Source organism: Passer montanus, unplaced genomic scaffold (assembly GCF_014805655.1).
Source record: "Passer montanus isolate IOZ18808 unplaced genomic scaffold, ASM1480565v1 scaffold10, whole genome shotgun sequence".
NCBI lineage: Eukaryota > Metazoa > Chordata > Aves > Passeriformes > Passeridae > Passer > Passer montanus.
Window position 1 is genome coordinate 8,778,595 of NW_024356505.1, and position 21,625 is coordinate 8,800,219.

General features: G+C 36.2%; 1 protein-coding gene across 6 annotated transcripts in view; it reads left to right on the forward strand.

Moving 5' to 3' along the window:
* Positions 1-21,625, forward strand: part of TBC1D5 (TBC1 domain family member 5) — a 316,631-nt gene that overhangs the window by 219,221 nt on the left and 75,785 nt on the right. For all 6 annotated transcript variants that reach the window (XM_039703278.1, XM_039703288.1, XM_039703293.1 and 3 more), the window contains 2 exons: positions 15,001-15,143; positions 20,935-21,041. In XM_039703278.1, coding sequence (XP_039559212.1) covers positions 15,001-15,143; positions 20,935-21,041 — 250 coding nt within the window. The remainder of the gene's footprint in view (positions 1-15,000; positions 15,144-20,934; positions 21,042-21,625) is intronic.

The following is a 21,625-nucleotide window of genomic DNA, read 5'->3' on the forward strand; positions in this document are numbered from 1 at the left end:
ATTTGCTCTAAATATTGAGTAACAATATTAGCTGAAAATGTAGCACAGTCAACTAAACTGTGTCCAAAATGTGTGGTTGGTTAACAAGAAGAAAACAGATACATCATCGTAATCATCAGACTCTATAGTCTGCAGTCTCAGTGTAATCACAATTGTATTTTTGTAATGGCCTGTGAAGTAGAAGGCAGATTTCTATCTTGGCAAAGACAAGAACATATCCCACGAGATCTGCAGTTCTGGTCCCTCTGTAAGGATACTACCTCAGAATCCGTGTCGTGGCCAGGGGTGGAGTTCTGCAAACACCAGTGGAGAGAGCAGTCAGTTCAGCTCTGAGCAAAGGCACAGGCTGCTGCTTTCGCCTCCTACCAGCATCCACTTGAATAAAGAGATAGCTAAATCCTTGGCACTGGCATGGGGCAGAGCCCAGTGTCCAAACTACCCCTTAGGTTGTATGACTTGGTCTCCACAGCTTCTATGAAAAAAATCCCCACTGGTACTTTGTTTCCAGCTAAATCTTCTATTACCTTTTTGTGTATCCTTCATCACTTCTTTCTTTCCTGCACGATATTTATTTCTCTCCTTGTTTTCCTATTTTAATTATTTACCTCCTTTATACCCAAACCCCCTCCACATATGAATGTCTATGTGCACAGATGGGATTTCTAGGACAGTCAGTATATAATTTTCCACAAACACTGTTATTTTAAAACAAACTCAATCATCTCAATCAAAGGGGCAGAAATGGAAAAAAAATTTTCAGTTTTTTTTTTTCAGTTTGAAAACTAGCTCTGCGTTAAAGTTGGTACATCTGATGAGAATCAGATCCAGTCCCTCCCTTTTGCCAATAACTTTATTTTGCTGATATAGCCTTATTAGTAGTGAGGTGTGCACATCGTTCTTACGTGGGCATTTGTCAGCAAGCTTTATGCCCAGATGTCTTGTAAATTAAATTCTTGTCATTAAATAACGAGTTAAATTTAGTTAAAAATATTACACCTGCTCAGAGCCCTCTGTCTATTTTTATTTCTTTGCAATTACTTTTATGGTTTTAAACGATGTCTCTGTCTCCTCATAGTGTGTGAAAGATCTATACAGATGGAAGATGCTGACTATAAAAGGAAAGCTAATGTTAAGGTAGAGGTATTGGAAAAATAGAGGAAAAATGGCAATTCTTATTGTTCTTTTTAGCAGTAGCTGGTGAATTTCTACGATACTGTGGTTTTTGTTAAAGTTCTGTGTTACTTTAAAAACTTCTTTCATAGTGTCATTTTATTGTTATTTCCAGGAACTTTGGTTATTGCTTCCTCTTCTCATGTCTGAAATATGTAAGCACACTTTCATCAGCTGTATGTATGGCATCCTTGTGCAGGAAGATGCTAATTCTTGAGTGCTTCCTACTCCTTTTAATAGGGACTAACTTGTTGATTCCTAACTGTGGACACTAGACAAGTTTAGAGTTGTCTTTGATTGCAAACAATTTGATTTTGACTGACATGCTGACAGAAGCACATTTGCGGTAGCTGATCTGCAAGAATTGTTGGAAGAGCATGAGATTGTTGCTGTGCTTCCAGGAGGAAAGCAAGGCAGCCCTCCGTTATTAATCAATTTTTTCAAGCTTCCACTTGTCTTAGAGACAAGTCTTATAGAGATGAGCAGTTATTCTAACCACAAAGTAAAGGAAAGGATACTTAGAATAAGCAGTTTTGTGTTTTAAAAAGGTGGCTCATAAAAATTGTCAGCTTACTTAGCTGTCGGTTCAGCTGACCAACCTGACAGGAGTGCTGCCCGGTAGTCCCTCCGCTTGGAGAGATACATTTCAAGCACATGGTAATATGTAACTCATAGGTGTATAAAGTCATAATAGAGCATTTCATCACATCTAAATAAGGGTAGGTGCATGCTGTCTGAACAGTTAACCACTGAAAACATTGAACACAAGACATTTGACACTAATTTTGCTGGTCAAATACTCCCCTGGAAGAGGTCTGCCCTGACAAGCCGCTCACGAGGCACCTTTTGCAGAAGGAGCCTGGCTTGATGGGTCGTGGCATAAGCTACTTGACATTTGTCCCCAGTCAGACCGGATGCCACATGAAAAATTTACTCAGGCACGGGGCTCCCAGGAATAAACATTTCTCTGGTGTTGCTCACCAGGGACTCGGCAAGGTGAGCGGAACTCCAACTTGTCACGGATGCTCTGTTCTGACAAACATAAGTAGATGCTAATGGCTAAATCGTGACAGAATAAAGTCCCACAACCATATGGCTAATTGCCACAACAATATCTTCAGTGTTATTAATCAAGTTTTCATAGTGTGCCATGATAATTGGAATAATTAGAAACAGCATAGGCATTGCTTGCCTCTGCCGCACACACTGCAGACAGGGACCTGGAACAACCACAATTGCACTTTCTCTGCAGCGTTGTTTAGTGCTTTCCTTTCCGGCAAATACTGTGGTTAATTAATGAATTAGCTGTTTGCCACCAGAGTGTTTTATTGCTAGCAGGGCTTCTTCAGGGGCACATAGGTAACTAAATGAGACCACTAAGCCCTTGTGCATCTTTGAAAAGATGCAGAATTCTCATAAGGCTGCAGCTACACAACATAAAACTTCACCAGTCAAAGGTACTTCTGTTTCACAAAAGTTGAAGCTTATATCCTTGCACTTAGAGAAAGGATAAAGCAAACTGAGAGTGTGCATTTTTTTGCTTAAGAGTTTAAATGAAAACAAGACTCTGGATAAGAGTGGTGCAATTAACTTACCAAGCAAAAGAAGTTAACTCTTATTTGCCTTACTCTGCTTAGTAATGAAATTGGGCTCCAGACATAGATTCTGCCTTGGAACTAAGGTTTTATATGAAGTGATGATTCTAACACTGTTATTTACACTAAGCATCTAAATCGTCATTGTGTGCTACCTATTAGAACAGCCTCCCTCAATTCTTTCAGGAGTACAACAGCAGGGAGGAAACACTTGTGTTTCCTCGATGCATGCATCAACATGTAGTTGACTGGTCACTAAAACTGGCAGATTGATGATGATGACTCTTTCCACTGGATGTATGAAGGCATTTAGCCAGACTAATAGACTGAAATGGACTGCTGCATGTATGGCCTCTGAACAGCTTCTTAATTTAGTTTAGAGCATGCAATAGATGTAATATTGAATTCAGTGATGATATAAATCTTCCCTCCTCATTTTAAAAAGTAAATAAATTTCTTCTTTCGAGCAGAGATCCACAAAGAGATTTTGCAATACTATATACTTAGGAATACTTATACTTTTGCAGAAATAAGGCCCCAGTTCAGGTGGTAGCTAGGAATTCTGTCCATTTTGGGTTTATTGCTGTTTAATTTTGACTCTCAAGGGGAAAGTATCAAGTGAGGTTTTGCATCTGTTTTGGTATCCTAGTATCTCTACACATTTTTCTTACTAGTTTAGTGGTAAGGGTTTTATTTATCTGTGGTAATCTAGTTTTACCCATGTTCATATTCAGTGTAATTAGGAGGGATTTTCTAAATACTAAAATAAGGCTTCTGCAAAAGGTATGTTTAGTAAGATTTTGTTGAAGTTATTAATCTTCATTACTGATGCCTATTCAGTTCTGAGTATGACAGCCAAATAACAAGACTTTTATTTTCTTCATATCAAAGTATCACAATTTCAATTCCTTCTGTTGTAAACCCATGTGAAAGATTATCACTTTGTAAAGGCCATGTCCTTTTACTTCAGATATGTTTGACATATATTCATGTGTTTTTATGAGATAAAGGAGGCAATCTGATATATAATTTAATTATCTTAAAGTTACCAGTTTGTTTTATAATTCATATTCTTGGATATATTGCAATCCTTAATTTTACTACATGTTATGACCCACCCCTGAAGGCAAGGGTAACTGAGTTTCCTGGTAATTGATCCCTTGGGGTGGATTAGAGTGAAATTATACTGAATGACTGGTGATTTTATATACATATACATATATATATATAAATACATATATATATATATATATATATAATGAAGGTTTATTTTAGAACAAGTGTGTTGCAGTGGAAATGAGTTATGTAGAAGTTTTGGTTATTATCTATAGAAATTACCTTAAACTTCTCATCTGTATAAAAGTATAAAGGTATCACCTAAGAAAATATATGAGGAAAAGATGGAGAAAGGATAATAGCAGATAGTGGAGAGAAAAGACATCACCACCCATGGATCCAGCATCTTGTTTGTCCAGGTGATGGTTGCAGCCTTGATTCATCAAGGCTGGGAAAATCCCATGAAACACAGAGTTCAATGGGTTTATTACATTCTTGTTCAGGTGGGGACACGCAGGCTCCTCCCTGGGGGGAGTTTTACACTGTCTGTTCCAACACTGGGGATCATGTGCAGTGGTCTGGTGGAAGGCCCAGAAATGAGTCTGGGGGCGCTTTGGGGTCTCTGATGGGTTATGACACCCTCTAAGCCATGACAGCTGCCTCTCATGCAGTGTAACTGAGCCAGTTCTGCCCCCAGCACAGGAAGGGATGAACACCTTCAGGCCCAGCTGTGAACACGAGTGTCCTGATGCCTTCCCTGGGAGGGGAGATTTACAGCTGGCCAGCTGTGGAAGGGAGGACACTGGCATGATAGACAGCATTATCCCACCTCAGCAGCACCTGCTTCTCACTGGCCTTTCCCCTTACCTGGCTCAAACCCAGCTTGTTGCTAAACAAAGGTCAGTTTGTCGTGGTCATCCTCTGGTGGTGGCTGCTCACCTTCCCTGCACCTGGGCTGCTCTTATGCAGATCAGAGAATTCCCACCACACACCCAAACCTCTCCTCCTGCCCTTTGGTCCGGGGGTGCAAACCTGGCCTCAGCAAAGCCCCTGCAGCTTTTCCAAATGGGCAATTGCTTGAGCCATTAACCATCAATGTTTCAGTCTCTGACACCACCCCATGGCTCAAACACTTTGTTATTTCTCTTCTGCTGGTGCTCACTCCAGATCTTCTCTATGGTGGTGATTTTCACATAGCAGACTGAAGAAGAAAAAAAAAAGAATAGAAAGAAGGGGGATAGTACATATCATTGTCAAATACAGTGTGAAAATTATGAAAATTAAAATACAACAGTAGGCATCAGGAGAATAATCATAGGGTATGATTAGGGTATCACCAAAGGGGTATCAGGGACAGACAAAGATGATACAGAGACTCCATTATCAGAAGACTTGAAAAGGCACCTTATTATTAGAAATCCACAGTTCTTATAGAAACAATGCTGGACCTAAGACCTGATTGGCCTTTAGGAGTCCTCTCTCACCTATTGGTCAAGAAGGGACAACTCCTTCTTGTAAACATCTTTGACAAATAGAAATTGTCTCCCAGGTGCAGAGATTGAGATAATAATTGTTTTCATTCTTTCTCTGAGCTTTCTCACAGCTTCTCACATCTTCCCAGGAAAATCCTGGGAGAGCTATGTCTCTTTCTGTTCAGAGGGTATGTGATTACCACATCAGGGTGCTAAAATCATCTGTCTTAATACTAATGCTATCATGAACACAAAAAAATTTGAGTGAATACTCATAGCTTCAGCTAGGCTATCTGTGAGTAAAGAGGTCTCATGCAAAATCTCATGCAAACACATCCTTCCACCAAGCCCATACTCTGTAGAATAAAAGTGGCAATTCACAATGTAATATTTAGGATCCATAAATGGTTAGGGTTTCATGGGAGCTGGTATTCTGTCTTGTTTACAGTCCATGGCTGTCCTTCCTTCTGGTCTAGGATGGGGAACTCAACTCCCCATGTGAAATTTTCTGTCATTAAGATTATTTAGTTGACTGGTTAATATCTCTGAAAAAGGTAGCCAGATTATCATAAATCTAAAGTCTTCTGAGGCAGAAGTGGGAAGGTTAATACATGTTCCTTAATTTGTATGATCCACTCATAAATCTGTGTACTAACTCCCAGGCTAAATTTGGTTGAGTTCACCGATTCCCATTTGATTGAGACAAAATTCTACATCCATAAGAAAAATATTAGAAGCTTTTCCCACACCTTTTTTTTCAGTAAAATGACAAAATAAACTTCATAAAAATCAAACTAACAATACATAAAAGGGTCTATCTCATATAATTCTACTAGTATTTGGTCTTCCAATAAGTTGCTTGTGATAAAAACACCAAAAAACCCACCCAAAAAATTAATAAACTGATAGTACAAGCAGTTATGGGCGCATTTAAAAGCTTCATTGGTCCTGTGCAGCTGGGTCTCATCTGATAGCAGGTTCCTATAAAAAGAAAAGAGTCAATTTGACCTACTACAGACCAGTTATTAAAAAGAGGGCACCCAGGGAAACCTAAAACTGTCCTTTTTATCAGCTGAATTTTCTGTTACACCAAAAAACACCTGTGATGGAGAAGCAAGATTAGAGAAGAAAAAAAGACTAACAGAGATTGGTAAACTGGTTGTATACTCACAACAGACGTTTTGTCTTGTTGGTTTGAATACAAAGTGTAGCAGTTCCATTCCTGGACATAGGCAGATAGCTTCTGAGGAATTTAAAAGAAATTAGATCTCCTGAAATTTTTAAGATGTTTTACTTGGCATGCCAGAAAAAAATAGCTCATTTGTTAACACATTTCACTACAGGGTAACAGAAAGATGATTCAATTGTAGATTTCAAATTTTTTTATGGACAGAAAAGGCATTTTATTCAATTATAATAGAGAGGTCTCAAAGATAGATTATAAACTTATTTTATCAGTGCTTATTTCTTTACTTTGGAGCTAGTAGCAAAATTATCTCTCTTCCTTTTATTTTAAAATGCACATCTTTTTGATTAAATCTTCTAGAGAAAAATGTACTAACACTATAGAATATTTGACAATATGGAGCAATGAAATATTGTAGACTCCTCTTTTAAAGAGAAATTCTACAAAAGGATCATATCTTTTAAACCTACTGCATACATCTTGAATCAATGGATAAAGCTATTAGCAAATTTATTTTATCATCTTAAGAACTGTGCTTTAATTGCAACACTGAGAGTTGTTTTTCTAATATAATTTCTCCACTTTAAAACCAAATTTAATCATTGCTGTTTAAAGATGGAAAAGTTGGGGGGTGGAGTTCCTAATTGCTAATAGCTGACATCAGTAGGAACTTCACTAATTTAGAAGTGCCTCTTTTGTTTCAATAGGTTTATTGCAGCAAACAGTGTTTAAAATCATTCACCTGTAATTATTTTTGTCAAAAAAAAAGAAAATGTTTTTGCTACTCTGCAGTGATTTTCAAAACAAAATGCACATGCATCATCAGTATTTAGGACTGTAGGATTTAATTGCACAGAGGAAAAGAACATTAAGAATTCAGTAGGCACACCTTCAGGTTCCTGTATTTTTTCTTAAAATTGCAAATATTGGTCATTATATTTGGGGTTTACAGAGTGTGAAGATGAAGATGAGATGAAGTCCCATGTTTAAGGGGTGTTTATCATTGACTTTAAAGGAGGTTTTTCCACAATAGTGTAGCAGTCCCCTTTCTTCATTCAGGTTTGTCACCATAATTTTATCAGGCTGATCCTTCCTCTCTAAATCTGAACATCGCCTGAGCTGTTTCAATTTAGTTGTTTCACAGAAACACAGCAATATTTTTCAGTCTTTTCCTTTGAATGAAAGCACAGTTTTGCCCAGATAACTGCTAAATAAGTCATGATGTAACAGCTAAATCCTTCATCTTGTAACATCTGCATTTTGGCCAAAGTGAAAAAACACGTGCCTTGGCTTTGATCTGGAATATTTGTTGTCAACTTGGCCCACCTTTTTAAAAAATAATAACACATGCCTAGAATTTCTGTCCTTTAAAAAATCAGCAATGGCTGAACATGTGTTATCTATTTCATTGTGATCATTCTTCCTGTAGGTAACTTCTGGAGTACAACATTGTTATCCACCCTTCATGCTAAGGAATGGTCAGTAAAATGTTACAGTCCAGTAACTGCTGTGTTTGCTGCTAACACGGGCTGGCAGCGTCAATGCAGTGCTTGAATAGCTGTTAATTACTAAGCCTTTATAAAGTGTTATTTATCTGAAATACTAAAATTGAAGTGTTTTAACTTGTAATTGTTAGGAAGAATGAAAAAGAAACTGAACAGTATACTTTTCTGCTACTGCAGAGAATTTCTTAAATTGAATGCTACATTCAGTGCAAGTCTCTGATCACTTAGAGTTACATCCACAGTGTAAGTTTGCACCTAAAGGTCCAGTTTCTCCCATCTGCCCTGCTGAAGACTTAGGAAATTTCTTTCTGTTTTCTCTTCTAAATAGATTCAAGTTCCTAGCTCTGTTTTTGAAATTTAATGTTAAAGGAAAGCCAGTTACTGAGCACTCCTCATGATATTTTTGTGTTTCATGTGCCTGGAAAAGACTTTCCAGAATTAGCTGTTTGATCATCTTTCCAGACATCAAGGTGAGGCTGGCAGGCCTGTAGTTCCTTGGGTCTTTCTTAACCTTTTTGAGGATAGGAGTGACATTTGTTACTTTTTTGCCTTAAGTGCATTTCTACAAGTGAGTATATCAGAATTGATCTGTCTTAAAACTGCAGTAAGTGCTTTTGCAGAGAAAGGTAAATCACAGAAGAAGGAAAGCTAATTATTAGGAATTTCTTTTTTGGAAAGAAAAACCTTCATTAATAAGGAAATGCATAGAGTTTTCTTGAAACACAAACAATTTTTCTTAAATGCAAAATTGAGTAATCTTTGCCAGCAATCTGAAAGAAATCAAATGGGAAGGGAAATTACCCACATAAGAACTAGATGCTTGTGTCACTTTTTAGTAAAAAAAAAATTCAAGGTTCTTGTTCATCACTTAGCATGAATTTGAGTAGATTTATATTAATACATGAGTTTTATTATCATTATTCTTTAATTTTAAATGCTTATTTTCTAACAGGAAAACTTATTTATGGTAGATCTGAAACACATATCATCTGTAATGTAAATGTCTAGTTTCTTTTTTATTTGAATTGTTATGAAATACTGTAATTTTTATCTTTGCATTAAGATCCTGGTTTCTAAACTGTGTAACAGAAAGCTTGTGGATATCATACTTTTTTAAGTTGAGGGGTTTTTAATATATCTATGCAAAACTTAAAACTGTACGGATATGACCACAAGCCAAACAGAATTTGAAAGTAAAAAGGGAAACCAAATAACTGACTGTGTATCCCCCCAGCAGCAGGACCATGATTCCTGTATTTGGTGCAGTGATCCCCCAAATCTTCATGCAGCCAGGACAGGAGAAGCTGGGTGAAGTGGACAACCTTGATGGGAGTCCAGGACAGGACAATCCCAGACAGATCATGGGCATCTTAAAACATGTGTGTCATTCTGTAGCAGAATAGTACTCCATATACAAGTCTGAAATTACTTAAACAGAAAGGCAGACACATTTTATATACTCACTATTATCTCTAAGTCTAAGGAGAAGCTGAATGATGTGCTAGATGCTGGCACATACTTTCTCCCTCCTTATCACATACACTTTTTTACAATCAGCATACACTGCTGGAGACAATGTGGTAGAAATCTATAATATTTAAATGTTTTACAGCCTAAGAAAAATCTGATCATCTTGTCTGCCTTCTCAAATGACAAAGGCCACATAATTTTATCTAATAAATCCAGAATTAACATTTGAATTTATGGTTGAAGTAAACACATCTTCTAGCAAGATGTCTGTTTTCATTCCCTTTACAAGTTAAGTAGATTAAGGCAAAAAAATGAAGCATATGTTGTAACAATATCACACTGTACATCATTTATGGGTAGTGTGCATATGAGGGTATGCCGTGTGTAAAATTCTCAGTGTTTAAATCGAACACATTAGAAGTCTCTGTAAATCCCTGAAAGTCTGCTGAGCTTCCCACATAACTTCTTATACCAGTTTTTTGGCTTTGTAGGGATTTCACAGGCTTCTTTCTGTTCTGACAAAATATTGGATTTTAATAAGGTTTTGTTTATCTTAGAAATGCCATTTTGTTAATTGTGACACTTAGCTGTTTTGCCTTTCTTCTCATCTGTGATCATTAAGAGTTCCTCATGCACCATAAGCAGTACTGCCCTTCCACAAAAGCCTTGTAGAAGAGTAGCTGAAAGAACAAGTTGTGATTATACTTCAGGCATGTTTCCTTCTCTGTCTTGTATGATTTGAAGGTTTTGTTAATCTATTTAGGACATTCGGAACAAAATCCCGAACCGAATATTGCCATGGTGGTTTTAATAAAAATGAGATTTATTAAGGAAGGAGATGGACCACTGGAGAAGAGGGCTGTGTAACAGGTCTAAGCTGGAATGCTACTAAGGCTTGTCTTGATTGGTCTCCTTCATGTCATTTTTTAAAAGAAAGTGAAGTACCATAAGCACCCTCTGATTGAACTTACCTGTCTCCCCTCTGCCTTTTGCAAGTATCAAATCTGTGAGAGTTTCTGGAATCAAATGTCTTTTATTGAGGGTGCTTTTGCTGTGTATTTCCTTCTCATCCATGCAAGTGTTGATGAGCGCTGCTGCAGGAGCCCCCCATGTTACCCCGGGGTGCCTCTGCAGGAGATACCCAGCCCACCTCATCTGCAGCCCAGTCATGTCCATAGGTTACAAATACAGCCTGAAATCCTAGTGCAGGCACCAAGTCTGCCCAGAGTAGTGCTTTCTGGTGGCATTGAACTTCTAAAGTCTTCATTTTCTGTATAATTTGAAGTTCTTTTGCAAGTGTTATACAAATGTCGCTCCTCATCCTTTTTCCATATCTTATTTTTGAACAGGCAGATCACAGCTCAAGTCTGTCTACCCTTTCTCCTAAATTATTGACCATGACTTTACATAGTAAATTGCACTGGCTACAAATGTTTGCTTGAACATAATTCATGACAGAGTTTAAAGAGACAGAGCTTACATATCATTTTCTCAGTTAGTAAACAACTGATGTTAATTTTGGCATTTCTCAGCTTCCGAGTGCTTAGTTTTGATAAGATGGTGTTCTTTTCGATACTTAAAGTCCATTTAAATAATTTTCTTATTAAAAACAACAAAAAAGGCAGCAAAACTTGCACTGAAAATGAAATTATATCCTGCAAAATCCTACTGACCCTCCTTTCTCTGGAAGACCTTGACTAGTCTTGCAAACACAGGAGACCAGAGCAGCAGCACCCTCTGCCACCACATGCCCCAAGTGACAGTAGCCATCGCAGGGGATGATACACACTTCTACCATTTCCCATGCAGGGAATGTAGAATGTGTAGCTGGGATGAAGCACAGGGTGGCAGATGCATTCTTGGGCTGATGGCAAGAGTTAGAAAGAAACAGAACATGCTCTGTGGAAATCTTCACTCTGCTGTGTTTAGGTCAAACAAGGAATTACCAGATTTGGGCTTCTCTTTTTTTTTGTATGCACAGTAAAAAGGAAGATTCCCAAGACCTTGTTGTTTCGATTCTAGACCTTAGTGAAATGCTTGCAGAAAAAACTAAGTTAAGCACGAGCAAAATTTTTTTAGCCTTATTCTAATGAATAGTATCAATGAATGAAAAAAAAATCAAGCCTTGAGCAGATGCTTGGAGTGGAAATTGTACTGAACATTGAGTTTAGCAAATGTATAAATGACTGAAAACATGTTCCTAACAATAGATTTTTTTAGGCATCTTGTTGTCAACTTGTGACTCCTAGATCAAGGCATTTCGCTTCAGAGTGATGCTTTCCTGTTTCCTGTTGTTACAATTTTTGTTATTCTTTCCGATTTCTTTGTGTTGTTTTGGCCTCATAAACATTCCTAAACTGTTTGTTTTGCCTCATTTGTAACTATTTCTTGGCTTATTTAATTTTTCTAAAAAGAATTCCTCACAAGAAGACTGAGAAGATAAGCAATTGAATATATGGAACATGTAATAGAAGTTTAAATTTTGATGGCTGGGGAATTGTCCTGTAAATCTCTTATCAGAATGGTTTTGGTGTTAGTTAAAACTGGTAAAGCTGGATCATTGCCTTCTTTAATGGCTTTACTAACACAGAGTTTTCTCCTGCTTTCCCTATATTTTAAGGTCATTAATGAATCATTATCTATGGCTAGTAATTACTGATCTCTTGAGAATATTGGTTTAATTATATAGGAATCATAAATGGAAGATACAGTTACATATTCTACAATGTAGGTAGTAGTACCTTGGTGTATTATGGTTTTAAAGAATCTGGGGGTTTTTTGTAGATTTTAATTGCTAAGTGTGCCTGGTAAAATATGAATTATTGTATTACCACATGTGATAAAAGGTATACTATTGTGAGTTTCACAGTCTGCAGGTGTAACAGATGTAAGGCAAGATTAACAGGACAGAACAATAATTAAAACACAGACAGCCATCTCAACAAAAAAAAAGGGGGGGAGGAAACAAAAAGAAAAGGTTTATCATGTGCAATGCAATTATTAAGGGTGTCTTAAATTCTCTGCAAATACTTGTAAAAGCAATAAAAATGTGTTAGTTTGAAAGACAGCTTTTCAGTGTGGACACTTAGTTAAGGAATTAAGATCTTTTTTTATGAATATAAAAGCTGAGTGAAGTCCTGCCATATGGCAGCATGGTTCATAGGCAATAGGGCCCTCAGTTTATAGATGCTGTGAGCTAAACATTGCTGAAAAAAATAAGAGAGCATTTAGTATATATGCATTTACAACAGTATGAATTGCTTACTCTTTTTAAGACAGGAAGGTTCAAATAATTAACAGCAATATTATGGTTGCAAAAGGAAGTCCAGTTGTTCTTCAGCAGTCTACATCTGTGAAACGTGATACCTCTGGGGAATGAGATTTAATTTTCCCAGGAGAAAATATAAAAGCGGGAGAAAAAAAAGGAATGACTTCTGCTCGAGCAGAATAAACCTGCATCTACAAACGATTAACACTGCATAATGAAGTAGTAAAGAAGCAAAAGAGATTTCTAATAAAGGACTAATAACAAATCCCATTACACCATGGTGTATTTTTTTCTCTTGGAGTGTATTAGACTCTTAGCAAGGGTTTTGAATGAGACTTGGGTAGTTGCAAGCAAAGTCAGCTCAAATAATTCAAGCTTTGCTGAGATTTCTTGCCTAACAGTTTGTGTAACTGGAAAGTTGTGGTTTTACAGGTGGGAGGAGTTCCTACTGCAGGTAATGGGCTTCATGCAGAGTCTGAGTAATGTTTGTGTCACCATAGGGTGATCGTCTCCTGTAGGCTGGGCACTGCAGGGTAGTGTGCCACTATGGGAAAACCCCTTAGGTAGAAGAGACGTGGTATTAAATGCACCAGCTAAGCCTTGCTTTTGTGTAACAGTTCTGATTTCTTTTTCTGAGTTCTCAAAATGAACCAAAATAGGAAAGGGGCTTGATCAGAGACGGAAATACAGAGTTTTTGTTTTGTTGTAGCTAATATTGGGAGTTCTGTAATTACTGTACTAACATAAAAAGTTACCAGACCATAGAACATAAATGTTTGATATGAGAGTGAAATGGTGGTGTCTTTTGAAATCATGTATTTTCACTTTTAAAAGGGGACATATCTTGGAAGGAAAAGATTCTATGTAGTGATCTCTAAATCTGTACGTGGATATTTTTATGGATTGTACATATGGTTCCAGTGGCATGGGAAATAAAAGTTTTGTGAACACGACCTTCACTCACAACAGTCCCTTTGAATGTCTTTTATAAGAGACTGTCTTTTTGTGCAGATCGTTACTATCTTCAAAGCTTGTGCTAGACTGGCATGCTGGAATTAATTTGTCCAGTATTTTCTTTATACTGGAATCAGAAAAAAAAGGCCAATAACAAAATCCTGGATGCCTTAAACCAATGATTTCTGGAACAAAAGTGGTTAAACATGAATTCTCACAAGTGAAACTAATCTCGAACAAGAAATTTCTAGTTGCCTTTTTAGAAATTTTTGTGAGTTTTAAAGAATGACTTAATTTGCTTAGCAGAAATTTGCAATCAATCTTTTCTTGCCACTGAATAAACAGATTCCACATGCGTAGCTATTTGCATATCCCAGCTAAAAATGTAATTCATTATTTTTAAGTCCATTTCGTAATAACTATTTCAGGATTAATGTTACTAACTATTCTTTAGCTCATTCAAATGTGACCTTAGATAATCCTACCTAAAAAGATACAAAGCTAGTAGCTCTATTCTGGAATAGGGAAGAGGAGTGCCTTTCCTGAGGTCAGCAAGTAAGTCAGTGTAAGAGTCAGAACTAGAAATGAGAAATCGAGAGAAACAGTTTTCTACTTCTGCATCTCAAGCTTCCAGCCTCAAGCAAATATTGCATTTAATATAACAAATTTTCACATTTTGCTAGGTAGGAAAACAGCCCAGAGATTAACAGGAATTAACAGTATACTCTACATGAAGATTATCACTAAATATGGTAAAATTTCAATTAGATTTAATGAAAATAGCATCCATAGCATATTTTATATAGAGTCACAAACACTGTCATCCATAACAGGGAGAAAGCCCCTTCACAGTAACTTTGACCTGGTCCATTTTAGTTGCTCTTTGGCATCTGCTTCTGAACTGGCTTTCACTTGACTGGGCTTTTCAGGGCTTCTCATAAACCACTGGGTTCACCCTCCTAGTTTTGCTGTTCCAGGCCATTCTTGCATAACACTTTCTCCTATTCATCTTAGGTCACTATCACATTAAATGCTCAAATATGTGGTATATGGGAGTGATGTATTTTGTCCTTTGAGGGTCACCACATAATAATATTGGTCAGTGAAGCTTCTGCAGTCTCTAATGTACAATTTCTTTGATGTAGATGCAGTAACATTTCCACCAATACAATTAGTTAAGTCTTTATCGCAGATCTTGATGCTTTGCAGAATTTTCTGATAAAATGTTTAGGACTGTAGCTGATCCTGGGATATATGTCCTGACTTTACCATACTTAGTAAAATGCAGAAATACAAATCATAACTTTCCTCTTTTTTTTTTCAGGCGATGGGTAAGGCTCCTGTTTGGACGTGAATTCCCTCTTCAGGATCTTCTGGTTGTCTGGGATGCTCTATTTGCTGACAGTATCACCCTGAATTTAGTTGACTACATTTTTGTAGCCATGTTGTTGTATATCAGAGATGCCTGTAAGTATCAGCTATCTTACAATTTTTTTTAAAGAATGCAAACCTATTCTTTGAAAGAAAAAGAGACCTTAAAAAGGATAAATTCCGTTGTGACTTTTTTAACATATTGAAAATCATTCCAAATACCAGGAGAGGAGCTATTTATTATCAGACGTGGCCTGCTGTATTTATGAAACAAATTGTATCTTGGAGTTAAATGCAGGTTTGTTTTGTGAGTAGTTCTGTGTTTTTACATGGAGTTGCAGATTTTATGTGCTCTAAGTGATACAGGCAAGTATAGAGCTCCACCTTCCGACGAAGCTCATGAATTAAGTAAAGCTTCCCTGTGACACTTGAAATATTTTTATGCTGTTCCCCTGTGAGAAAGAAGAAAATGCACAAGACAATGGCTCACAATTTTGGAAGAGATATCATGAATAAAAAACAAAGATGAGTAGAAATCACTGAGTATGTTTATTCTGTGCAAGAGGGGCATCTTAAAAATATTGATTTATTTTATTTCGGTTCAGTACACCTGAAATTTGTGGACAGGTGAATTCTTATAATTTAGTGATGACAAATAATATTAAGTTGGGACAAGGAAGCAACCAAGAAAATTTTGTTAGCTTATATAATTGTAAATGGGAGGAGAAAGATATATAATAATAATTGAGGTATTTATTTCTGTCCTATCAGATTCTGTAAAAAATTGTGTATGCAACTGATGCAACAAAGTATGTGTTTCACAGCAAGATGTATGGCTGTCATTAAGTATATGAATTCTATAGCAAGTTATTCAGAGTTAAGTATATACCATACTGTAAGCTTTAGGTTATAACAAGGTCACATATTTGACATAATTTTGTATTCTAGGACATAGGAAGTTTTCAACATCTGTGGTTCCTATTTTAGGGCCCAGTCTTGAAAATATAATGTGGTACTTTACACGTACATGTTGTTCCTCTGGCTGCCTTCATGTGTTTTTAAATTACTTTTTAACAAACATGCAGAATATAGAGCTACCTTTCATTCCTCTCAAAAAAATGGACGTTTAATTCTGGTCAGAGGTTTCAAAATTAATGCTGATGTTTCAGGATGATCTGATTACAAGTCATTATGTTTTGCAGTCTATATCTTGCTTGTTTATATTCAGTAAACTGAAGTAATTTAAAATTTTTGGTAGAGATATGTTCTGAAGAGGCATGTAAGAAAGTTTCTTAGCATCAATATTTTATTTCGTGTCACTGCTTACCTTTGAAAAAACCAGCACATTAGAACTGTGCTTCTAAGAAGCCTCTCTCTTCTTGGGGAGGGAAAGTTGTTCTGGCTTTGTTTTCTTTTGGATTGTGTTGCTGGGGTACAAGTATCAGTATGAGTTAACTAATATGTGAACTAAAAATGTGTTCCAGGCTTTTGTATGGAATCAGTCTCCTTTTCCCTAAGGAAAAGCTTAGTAAATAGAGTAGTAAATAGATTTGCAGTGCAGTTTACCCAAATGAGAGGGAAAGTCATCTCATCAGGACAGCTAATACTTCATATTTTGACTGTTTCTGTAATAAGTAACTTATTGTTCTATAGCTGGACCTAGTTAGTTACTCTAAGCATAATGAAGTAAGCAAAGTCATAAATACTGTAAAGTTGAATCTATTTTTCAAAAGTAAAGTTCACGCTGTAACAATTTCCACAGTTCTTGATTGCATAAAAAAACGTTTTGTTATATATCTGTAACAGAAAGTTTTCTGGTTTTCCTCATGATTTTTATTGCTGATAATATTTGAGCTTTGAACAGAGTTCAAAGTTGTAGTAATTTTAAAAACATTTTCAAATAAAGTAAGTTTATAAAAGCTTCTCTTTATTTGGTGAAAGGAAACATAAGCTCAAAACATCCAATGGTGATAATCATCTTTAAATAAACCATCGGGAAATTTTTAGTTTAGAAACTTTGAAACAATAAGAACAATAATAAAGCTCCTGCGATATTATGTTATGAAAATGTCAAATATAAGCAATTATAATAATACAGCACTCAAAGCATTTGAAAGTTTAGAAATTGTGCTGATTCTTTTAAAACAACACATTTGGGGATGGGTGAAAGTTGCTGGTTTGAGAATTGATGAATTTTTTTTCTGTGCTCTATTATGATGTTCTCAAGGACACGATTTTAAGAAACTTATTTCTGCTATATTTCTCATTTTTATTTTAGTTTTGAAAGCCTCTGTTGCTCAAACAATATATTATGCAAGGAGAAGGGAACTTTTAGATTATCAGATTATTGCTTATATATTTTAGAGATTACTGACACATAATCATGTACACAGCCATTCTGTAAACTGCTCTGTACAGTTTTACATTTATATCCGAGCAGATCTTTGTTGTGGAGTGATAATCCTCACACGCCAAGCTTAGGGTTGTGTACCAGTGTAGCTGTAAGTTTTAATAAATTATTTCCTGTGTTTCTTTGGAAAAAATTCTTGAATTCTTGCAAAAATGTTTTGGGTTATTTGGTTTTTCTTTTTTAATCTGTCAAATCAGAAGCATGAATATTTGCTTCTCTCTCACCAGTGTGAATATACATTAGGTTGTTGATAAAATCAGAATGGAGGGAAGGATGTGATGCATCCTGTATTTTATCTACTTCCTTTCAAGGAAGACAAGAATGAACAAACCTGGAAGACCTGTCTATATTTTGTATAGTAAATTCACATCATTATTGAACCAGGAGTTAATTTTGACTGATCAGTATTAGAGTAAGTGTATTTTTATCTTGTTTCCACTTGAGGAGTAAGTATGGCCATTGTTAGAGCTTAGTTGTTCATCTCTAAAAGCACTGTGAATATTTTGAGAGAAATAAAGGAGCCATAGCTTCTTCTTAGAGGAACTGATTAGTTATTTTTGTTATAGTGCAAGATGTTCATTTGTCTATGTTTAACTCAGTTTAGGGGCTATTAAGGAGAACCTGGCCATGTGTAAAGCAGAAGGGAGGAGTAATCCCACCCTTCCAGGATTATGAAATAATCTGGATACAGGATCAGTGACATCAAATAATAAACTTCTAAGAAATTAAATGTATCAGAAAATTTGGACATTGTTGAGGACAGTTCTCTGAATTTTGAAGTTTTCCACCACATTACTGCTGCTTGTATCCAGGGGTGGTTATTGGGCCAACAGAGAAAATTCAGTCTCTTCTACAGCAGAAGGGAGAAGGCAATTTGTTGTTCCTCTGGGCACTGAATTGCAATATTAATAAAAGAACAGTAAGATTGTTTTCTCTGTGGAGATGAGTTTCTCTCCTCCTTTCCCTAAAAATGCCAGTGGCATTTTAATTTGGGGAAGTGAGAACTTGTGGTTCACAGTAGAAGCTGGATCCAGATGTGACTCTCACTAAGCCAATGAGAGAAGGAAAAGCACAACCAAAGAACCACCAAGCTCTTTACAAGGCAGCTGAACACACCAGCTACTGCTGAGACTGGATATTTGTATTTCACAGAATCTCCTTCCAGAAACTTCATCCTATAGAAGATTCTCAGAAATCCATTTAACACCAATAGGCATATTCAGTTTTGGTTTACTGCTGTTTATCTATAATTTTTAAGAAAACTGGCCCTCTGTTGTATAATATTACACATTTTTTCCTGAAGAGACAATCATAGATTGGTTTGGGTTGGAAGGGACCTTCAGGGATCATCTAGACCAATCCCCTGGCATGGGCAGAGACATATTCCACTAGACCAGATTGCTCAAAGCCCCATCCACCCTGACCTGGAACACTTCCAGGGTTATCAACAACATCTATGGGCAACCTGTGCCAGTGATTCACCACCCCCACAGTGAATTTCTTCCTTATGTCCAATTCAAATTTACCCTCTTTCAGTTGAAATATGTGGGGGGAACCCTGAAGGTAAAAAACCCCATATATAAAAGTTAGCAGGTCTTCCCCTTAAAGTGCTGGATTTTTTTTTAACTTTCTGGATGATAAGGGGTTTTTTGAGAGAGGGGTCAACTCTGCACCATTAAAATAAATCAGTTTTTTTTAATATTTTGTGTTCTCTGTATCTGTGAGACAGCAAAGAACTCTTCCAGGAAAAATAAAGAAAATATATTTTTAATCCGTTTTACATTGCAGAATAGAACACATACTTATCTCTTCAATTTCTGTAATTTATAAAACCATTTAGCATTTAATATCAATATTATCTGTTTTTATTTGCTTTGGTAAAAAGGCATCATGATCACAACCACAGTTCAGTATCTAAAATTTGATTAACATAGGAGAGTTTGATTGGGTATTGGGTTCTGTGTGGTGCTCGTGTTATACTCTGAAAGAACTCTGACGGATGCCATTGTATTGTGTTCATTATGCCAGCTTTGTGACTTCAAGAAGAAAAAGCAGGTACCTGAATATGAACAAGAAAAACAAAGGGTAGGAAAAAGAACAGGCAGAACAGATAAAGAATGAGTAGGATAAGTGAGTGCTTTACAAATGAAAGCAGATGTATGAAATTACAAGCTGTCGGATCAGCAACGGAAATGAAGATGATAAAGTGGTTCCTTACACAGATTATAATTATTCATTTTGCCCAGTCCTGCATCTTTTCCCCATAATCCTCTTGTTGAGGGAGGTAAGGTGCAGGAGGATATGAGGCTTATTCACATGAAAGAAACAAAAGTAAACCATTTAAATGTCTCTGTCCACAAACTGCCCTTTATTTTGCTTTTTATTGATTCAAAATAATCTTGTATTTGCAACATCCCAACTAATTAAAGGTATTTCTTACAATAGCTGAAGTCCTCAGAATAGTAAAGTTTGTTAGAAATGTATTTACAATTGCTATTGTTGGAGGTGTCTTTATGTTGCAGAGTGGAGGCATCATTAACAGGCATTGCTTTGACAGCTGTGGCAGATGGATTGCCTGGATTTAGATGGTGCAAAAGAAATGAAGTAGTTTACATAGACCTGCTTGAAAAGATGTCTTTAATAATTGCACTCATAATTAGATTGATTTGGGAAGGAAAGGAAAAAAAAACCAGAAGATGACAACAATAAGCAAAAAGCCATAGAGTATGCTTACATAGATTCAGATAAAATCAAACAGATTAGAACAAAATTATAAAGTTTAGCAAAGCATGCTGAAAATTTTCTGAATAAGTGAAAAAAAATCTAAGCAAGTTAATGCTGTACTATATTTTTTTCAGTATTATGAAATTAAAATCTAGTCTTTTCCCTTTTTCCTGAATATTTTGTGAAGTTTCTGATTTAAAAGATAACAAGGAGTTATTGAATAATTGTATGTATGCATAGGTATCTGAGTGTGCGTGTGTGTGTATATATGTAAATATGTATTTAAGAACAACATAAAAGATATTTCTGCAAAAAATAATCAGAGTGGGGCAAAATTATAAAGCCATAAATGCAAATTATCACATTTAAATTTAGATGTCTGTGGAGGAGCATCTGAGAAGTCCATGTCCATTTTGCAGCACTAGCTCTTCAAGCCCTGCTGATGGTGTTGCCCCTGAGCTGCACTGACTGGGGCAGGTTTTGGGGGCACAGCTACAGAGGTCTGAATTGAGGCATCTCAATCTGGAGCTAACATAAGTGTCAACAACATGAAGTCATACTTTTAGAACTCAATTATATTAAACCAAGTGTATCTCCTTTTACTCTGAGCACTGCTTGAGTTCTGGGAAAAGACAGCCAGATCTGAGCTGTAATGAATTTACTGGAAAAAGTACTGTTTTGGAATATCAAAGTAAGACAGTAATATTTTCTCTCTCTCTCTCTCTCTCTCTCTTATTTTAATTTTAATTCTAGTGATTTCAAGTAATTATCAGACCTGTTTGGGACTTCTGATGCATTATCCACCTATTGGAGACGTTCACTCCCTTATCCTAAGAGCACTTTTTCTCCGAGATCCAAAGGTGAGATGCTTGCTCTGTTAATACAGGAAATAAATCACTGTAATTAAATGTTCTAAATGCTATGAAGTTAATAACAACCTACATTTTGGAAACTAAATGTTAGTTTTGAGTTTCTTCTCACCTGACAAAAGAGCTGAAGGAAAGAGTTGGAAACAGAGTAGAAACAAGTTCCTTTACTCTTTAAAGGATACTTTAAAGGACACTTTGCTAAAGTAATCCAGGAGCTCTGGTAACTGCAATGTGCTCTATAGAATAATTTTGCTCAGGAATCTTTTAGGATAAAGTATACTTTTCAGGGAAACAGTAATGTTACTATTTAAAACCTAGTAAACTGTGTAGAAAGCATCATGCAATTTCATCTGAAAGACCTTTTTCATGGGATTTCTGAGATTAATCACTGTTAATCCTTAAAGCACTACCCCTGCCCAATATATAATGGTTATGTGATGGTTTTTGATTAAAAACAAGAGTTTGATGTTACAGCCTGTAAAGATTCACATGTATAATATGTATAAATTCATAAATTCATGCCAAATATTACTAGCATGCAGTTTCTGATGTACTCATTTATTAAAAAAAGAAAG